The sequence below is a fragment of the Nematolebias whitei genome, chromosome 12 (genome assembly GCF_014905685.2).
Source record: "Nematolebias whitei isolate Nwh7 chromosome 12, NemWhi1, whole genome shotgun sequence".
NCBI classification, from domain to species: domain Eukaryota; kingdom Metazoa; phylum Chordata; class Actinopteri; order Cyprinodontiformes; family Rivulidae; genus Nematolebias; species Nematolebias whitei.
This window is the reverse complement of record NC_056509.1, coordinates 7,094,427-7,102,189: the sequence shown is the minus strand read 5'-3', so window position 1 is coordinate 7,102,189 and position 7,763 is coordinate 7,094,427. Positions and strand designations below refer to the sequence as shown.

General features: G+C 41.6%; 1 protein-coding gene across 1 annotated transcript in view; it reads right to left on the bottom strand.

Moving 5' to 3' along the window:
• Positions 1 to 4,163: 4,163 nt before the first annotated feature.
• LOC119418424 (mitogen-activated protein kinase kinase kinase 7) overlaps positions 4,164 to 7,763 on the bottom strand; it is a 76,770-nt gene continuing 73,170 nt past the window's right edge. Inside the window, exon 11 of the mRNA XM_037685704.1 lies at positions 4,164 to 5,033. Within this exon, the coding sequence (XP_037541632.1) occupies positions 4,853 to 5,033 (181 nt within the window). The 3' untranslated portion in view covers positions 4,164 to 4,852. The remainder of the gene's footprint in view (positions 5,034 to 7,763) is intronic.

Here is a 7,763-nt window from a genome sequence, read left to right as displayed (position 1 = left end):
ATTTTAACCCAGGTGTCGTCAACATACCTGAACCAATGACTTGGTGGTGTCCCTGAAAAGGACGTCAAGGCTCTCTTTTCTACCTCCTCCATGTACAGGTTGGCAACAATAGGAGAAACTGGAGACCCCATAGCACACCCATGTTTCTGCCTATAATATTGCTCCCCATATGTGAAGTAGGTTGACTGCAGGCACAGTTTCAAGAGTTGACACAGTTGTTCTGTGGAAAGCGTGGTCCTGCTGCTCAGAGTGGTGTCTGATTTTAATTTTAAACTGACCACCTCTACTGCATCATCAACAGGAATGCACGTAAAGAGTGATGTGACATCAAAAGAGACCATTGTTTCATCAGTCTCCATGATGACATCCCTCACCTTATCCACAAAGTCCATGGTGTTCTGTATGTGGTGTTCTGAGCTGCCAACTAAAGGGATGAGTACAGACGCCAGATATTTGGAAACATTGTAAGTGACAGAGTTAATCATGCTAACAATAGGTCTTAAAGGTACACCTTGTTTGTGGATTTTAGGTAAACCATACAGACTAGGTGTGGCCTCCCCTGGGTACAGTCTGTGGTACAGAATATGGTCAATAGCCTTGTCCTGCTCCAAATTTTTCAGGCAATCTATTAACTTTTTCTTGTAACCACTTCCTGGATCTCTTTTCAGAGGTTCATAAGTGGTATGAATGGATATCCTAACTGGGCCTTCCTGAAAGCAGAGAAGAAACCCAAACAGGACTCTAGTCAGCTATCAGGTGAAAAGGAGGAACCTAGACCCAGACCAGTGGTCATTCCGTATGATGAGGGAGTATCAGAGAAACTGAGACGTTTATTTTCTAAACATAACGTCCCAGTGGCTTTTAAACCACAAAATACATTACGGCAAAGACTGGTTCATCCCAAAGATCCAGTCCCCCGGCACAAACAGAGTAATGTTGTGTATGTTGTTCAGTGTCAGGAGGGCTGTGGTCAGTCTTACATCGGGGAAACTAAACAGCCACTGGCCAAAAGGATGGACCAGCACAGAAGATCAACATCATCAGGCCAGGACTCTGAGGTCTACACTCATCTCCAGGCCAGCGATCACTCTTTCAGGGATGAAGATGTTCACATCCTGGACAGAGAGGAACGATGGTTTGAGAGAGGAGTAAAGGAGGCCATCTTTGTGAAAAGAAATCGTCCATCGTTAAACAGGGGTGGCCCCCTGTGAATAGTAAACAGCCATCAGTGTGCTAATGATCCATTGTTAGGCTGATGGTCTTTCTTGAGCATGTGAGCAGCTGGTTTTGGTTGTCAGCAGCAAACTGGTTGATCCATTCTGAGAAGGTGCTATTTAAGAGACCGAGCTAAATACAGCACCTCAGACTGAAGAAATCTTTCGGATGAGAGACGAAACGTTTCTACATTTTTTTGCTTTGTTTTTTTTTTTTTTTTTGAATGTCCAGAGGACCAGATTTAACTTTTTCGGATTTTTCTACCTGGATTATTGAGCATGCATCAGGAAAGCTTACTGCAAAGTGGAACAAACCAGTTCTGCTTGTGATAAGACGGTCTCTTTGGTACGCCCCCTCCTCCATTGCCGGCCCTCTTCCTTTTTGACAGTCTTGTCAAACTGCATGAAAACAACAAAGGCCATGCTCAATAATCCAGGTATACAAGCCAACATTTTTCAGTCAGGCCATCTGGACAATTTCTTTTTATTGTGCTGAAACGTTTCATCTTTGGTCCGGAAGGCTTCATCAGTCAAGGAAAGTTGGGGGAAGAATCATTTTTGTTGTGCGTTTCTTCGATGGGTGAATCACTACACCTGCCTCTCTGCTTACCCTGTTGTGCCCATCACTCTGGAACAGGGTAAATCTGGACTCATCAGACCACATGACCTCCCATTGCTCCAGAGTCCAATCTTTATGCTCCCTAGCAAATTCAAGCCATTTTTTCAGTTAGCCTCACTGATTAGTGGTTTCCTTAAGGCTACACAGCTGTTCAGTCCCAATCCCTTGAGTTCCCTTCACATTGTGCGTGTGGAAATGCTCTTTTTCATTTACCCTTTATTTATACAGGTAGTCTTATTGAGTCAAGAGAGACCCATTTTTTGGAGCAGATGGTGGGGGTTAAGGGCCTTGCTCAGGGGCCCAGAGTGGGGACAAATGAGGTTGGAGGCAGGTGTGGGTGTTTCACCTTTTCCACCCACATTTTGATGTTGACGGTACCGTGAGTTGAACCTGCGACTTTCCGATCACAGGCCCATCTTCACTAGCCTCTGCGCCACCACTCCCTCTTTCACTATTAAACACAGCCCTGAGCGCTACTGTTGTTTTTCTTCGATTTGACTTCACCAAATGTTTAAGTGATCGCCGATCACGATCATTCAGGATGTTTTTCAGGCCACATTTCTTCCTGGAAGACTATGGGTCCCCACTATCCTTCCAGTTTTTAATAATGCGTTGGACAGTTCTTAACCCAATTTTAGTAGTTTCTGCAATCTCCTTGATGTTTTCTCTGCTTGATGCCAATGATTTGACCCTTCTCAGACGGACATCTTTTCCATGACCATATGATGTGTCTTTACACATGGTTGTTTAAGAAACGAGAAGCAACTCATTGCACCAGTTGGTGTTAAATAACTTGTTGCAGCTGAAAGATAATCACCCATGCTGTAAGGAGGCTCGTACCCATTTGCTCAGTTAAATCCAGGTGGTGACTTTTTCTTTTGTCGTTGTGTAATGAATGAGTCTACAAGTTTCACTTTCTGAATGGAATTACTGAAATAAACTTTTTCATATTCTAATTTTATGACCAGCATCTGTATACTGGTATATTTTACTGAGATTTTAAAAGAATTAAAATGCGTCAGTTTATTGTCCATCCATTTTCTTTTACCTGCTTTTCATTTCCGTGTCATGGGGAGAGCTGGTGTTATTCTCCAGCAGTCACTGTGTGGCACAAGTTACACTCACCTTGATCATAAGCTCTTAAGTCAAAAAACACTGACATAAGTTTGCATAACTTCTGTATAAGCTAGGGACAAGTCATGGATAAGTTACTCCTAGATTATATATCTGTTCATTTTATTACCAATGTGTACACGTCCAAAATTTACACAAGTCAACACAAGTTCTCTAAAATGTTACTATTGCGGCAGGGCTTTAGTGCCACTGCCCACATAGGATATTTGCATCCTATTGTTGCAACATCTTGACAGTAAAACAGAATTTCATCTGTCCTTTGTTGTAAGAAACGTAGTTATTTTCATGGGGTCTTTTGTATGATATTGACATTTTTCTAAAGACAAGACTTTTTTTATTTTAGAAATAGCTCATCTGTTGGACAGAGTACTTTAGACTTTTTTTGTATTCGATGTAGCTTATTTCCTCATTCCTCACAATGTCCCAAGTTTCAAAGTTGGGGTGGTACCAGCAGAACTTCTGCCAGACTCCACAGAATTCCTGTGTTTCATAAATCAGAACTGAACATGCATGCGACAGACATTTTTTCACTATTCAGTTTATTTTCCTCATTTGTTCAGAGTTGTTTGGTACTTCTGACATAAACTGTGTTTGTGATAAATTCAGGTCACTTTTAAAACAAGAATAGCTTAAAAAGAGAAAAAAGTACTTGAGCTTACCACACAAGGTGACGGTGCAAACTTAAGTGATAGTTAATCATCATTTTGGATGGAAAGCTGTAGAGAAACATTGACATAATCTGCTTCCTGACACACATCCAACAAACTGTCCATTCCAGTAAAATATTTTATCTCTATTGGTTGTCACATATGGCACATACTTACTGCAGGCAACACCTAAGGCATCATGTGACTTAAAAACAAACATTTTCTGTGTATTTCCAGACCAAATAAAATACATCTTAAAGCACAAATGACAAGCCACCAGGTTAACTACTAGATAAAATATACACAAACATTGACATGCAGAAACAACACTGACTTCAAATAAAAGGAGAATCCACAGCTCTATATGTAAGAATGACAAACCGATGATTACAACAACCCAAAGATCTTTGTCCTGTAGGGATCTCTGACCTGGAGTCTATGAAAAGGCTCCTGATTAGAAAAGGAAAGATCAAACATAAAGTCACCGATTTAGAGGAAGGGGAGATTCCTGTTCACACAACAGGAAACGCTTCAAACATCCTTGTTGGTTTTGGGGAAGCTGTAGATAAACTTGCATGTTTCGTTGGAAGACCTTCTCGGTTTTCACATTAAAGGGCGTCAGTCACTGAAACCTGGAAGCACAAAGAAAGGAGCTTGCTGTGTTCATTAGCCACCATCATTTTCAGCAGACAGCACCCATCCTGGTCTGTGGTGAAGCGTAGTGATGGGTTTGGGCTCAGCAGGATGGGAATGATGGGACTGTGTTCTTCAGGAGATGTATGTATGGAGATCAGATGTCTACTTTACAGTACAACATGCAACAGAGTTTCCCCTACCATTGTCCAAGGAGGGTGCCCCGCCCTGTCAACAGAACTGAGCACCCTGCCTACTGAACTGTCCCCCTACCCCGACAACTGACGGCACTGCCGTAACGCTAAGCTAGTGGCGCCCATTACAGACACAGTAGCTAAAAAGCTACAGAGGTAGCGCTGAGCGATTTCCTTCAGACCCCCTGGTCCACAACTGTTGGCACAAACAGCACGCAACACAGACATATCTGTCTCCGTCTCCACCCCACTCCCACATCGACAAAACTCACGGAGATGAGCACCCTGCCAAGGTAAGTGACCTAGGGGAAACACTGTTGCAAGTCTGTGTGTTTAAAAACAGATGCTTCCTGATTGAACTGAATGAATTATGTGTTGCAGCGTAGGAACAAGGAGGACGGTGAGGTCTCCTCAGGATGTGCCCTGTCTCTTCTGTTGCTGCACTCGGATCAGTTCCAGCTGTTTTTTGCATTTCTGGTAGTATGTGGACAGACTTTTGTTCTCCTCCAGCAATTTTTTGTGCTCCTGCACAAGACGTGAAGTGTTCTGCTGGTCCTTCTCATCTTGGTCCAGTTCAGCGATAAGCTCCTTCCTGCACATCCAGAAAACAAACAAGAATTAGATTCATGTACACAGTCATTATTTTTAATTTAAAGACCTACCACGAAGATTTCACTGTGTCAAAAACAAAAACTGAACTGAAACAGCAACATATAATTTCTGATCCAGCAGATTGTAGAACTTCCTTTAGCACCAAAACTCTTTCTGTTTTGTGTTTAACTTTATCAGTCCATCACATGGTTGCATGCACCCACTCTCATTTCAAACATTGCTTCAGTTCACTGAGGTTTGCAAACATTTATGGTGTGCAGTCATGCACTTTGGACTGATTTAACCCAAAGTAAACAGGATTAGAATCCCTGGAGTCCATATGACTCGTTAACTAATTAGGACTGCATACATACTTTCATGTAGGTGTACGCAGCACGTTATGTCTTACTATAAATTAAATTAAATATGTGTTTTCATAACTATTAACTCTTGTTTTGTCCATTAACTGTATGAGAATTTACGTTCTTTAGGGGGAAAACTGACCACCAGATTTTTTTTGTTGATATTCTTTATTTTATAACAGCAGTGCAGATTTACAATCATCAAACAGAAATATCTAGACATCTGCTGTATTTTTATCCAGGTAACTATGAACTTTTTTTTTTCATTCAACCTTTATTTAGACAGGTAAATCCCATTGAGCCTCGAGGACTCATTTACAAGAGAGACTTGATTAAATAAACTTAGAACAAATAAAGAGAGGAAAAAATAAAAAGACTTGTGCGTTACAATATCTGCAAATTAATTACTTTGATATATTAAAAGAGAAAAAAACACACCACAGGATCATTAATTCAACACCAGAAGCAAACAAGACGTTTCCAGCTAAACTCACGCTACATATGAGAGTTAGAACATTTCCACTGAAACACATATATTAACACAAATATGTTTATGTTCATATATAAACACATAACCATTTGTCTTTGGTCATCAATATATTGAACTCTTTTCACATTTTACTTTAATGTAGTCAGTGGAGTGGATATCTTTCATCAAGAATACTTTGTCAAACTTGGAAACAGTCCCCTTCACAGCATCACTTTCATAAGCAGTCAAAATAGTTTTAATATTAGGTCAATGTCTGTTTTAGGTTTAATGCAATGTTCAAAGTAATTCTGTGTAGGGGTTCTGGGTTTTGTCCTGTCCTTGTCTGTTTCCTCCTGTTTTCAGTTACTCAGTGTTTTCCCTCTTTGTGTTCAGCCCTCGTCACACCTGTGTTCAATGTCAGTCACCGCAGGTGTCTCGTTATTTGTTTCAATCAGCCTGTATGTATGTGTGTGTGTGTGTGTATATATATATATATATATATATATATATATATATATATATATATATATATATATATACAGGTCCTTCTAAAAAAATTAGCATATTGTGATAAAGGTCATTATTTTCCATAATGTAATGATAAAAATGAAACTTTCATATATTTCAGATTCATTGCACACCAACTGAAATATTTCAGGTCTTTAATTGTTTTAATACTGATGATTATGGCATACAGCTCATGAAAACCCAAAATGCCTGTCCCAAAAAATTAGCATATTTCATCCCACCAATGAAAGACAAGTGTTTTTAATACAAAAAACACCAACCTTCAAATAATCATGTTCAGTTATGCACTCAATACTTGGTCAGGAATCCTTTTGCATGAATGACTGCTTCAATGCGGCGTGGCATGGAGGCAATCAGCCTGTGGCACTGCTGAGGTGTTATGGAGGCCCAGGATGCTTCGATAGCGGCCTTAAGCTCATCCAGAGTGTTGGGTCTTGCGTCTCTCAACTTTCTCTTCACAATATCCCACAGGTTCTCTATGGGGTTCAGGTCAGGAGAGTTGGCAGGCCAATTGAGCACAGTAATACCATGGTCAGTAAACCATTTACCAGTGGTTTTGGCACTGTGAGCAGGTGCCAGGTCGTGCTAAAAAATGAAATCTTCACCTCCATAAAGCTTTTCAGCAGATGGAAGCATGAAGTGCTCCAAAATCTCCTGATGGCTAGCTGCATTGACCCTGCCCTTGATAAAACACAGTGGACCAACACCAGCAGCTGACATGGCACCCCAGACCATCACTGACTGTGGGTGCTTCACACTGGACTTCTGGCATTTTGGCATTTCCTTCTCCCCAGTCTTCCTCCAGACTCTGGCACCTTGATTTCCGAATGACGTGCAAAATTTGCTTTCATCTGAAAAAAGTGCTTTGGACCACTGAGCAACAGTCCAGTGCTGCTTCTCTGTAGCCCAGGTCAGGCGCTTCTGCTGCTGTTTCTGGTTCAAAAGTGGCTTGACCTGGGGAATGCAGCACCTGTAGCCCATTTCCTGCACACGCCTGTGCACGGTGGCTCTGGATGTTTCTACTCCAGACTCAGTCCACTGCTTCCACAGGTCCCCCAAGGTCAAGAATCGGCCCTTCTCCACAATCCTCCTCAGGGTCTGGTCACCTCTTCTCGTTGTGCAGCGTTTTCTGCCACACTTTTCCCTTCCCACAGACTTCCCACTGAGGTGCCTTGATACAGCACTCTGGGAACAGCCTATTCATTCAGCAATTTCTTTCTGTGTCTTACCCTCTTGCTTGAGGGTGTCAATGATGGCCTTCTGGACAGCAGTCAGGTCGGCAGTCTTACCCATGATTGCGGTTTTGAGTAATGAACAAGGCTGGGAGTTTTTAAAAGCCTCAGGAATCTTTTGCAGGTGTTTAGAGTTACGT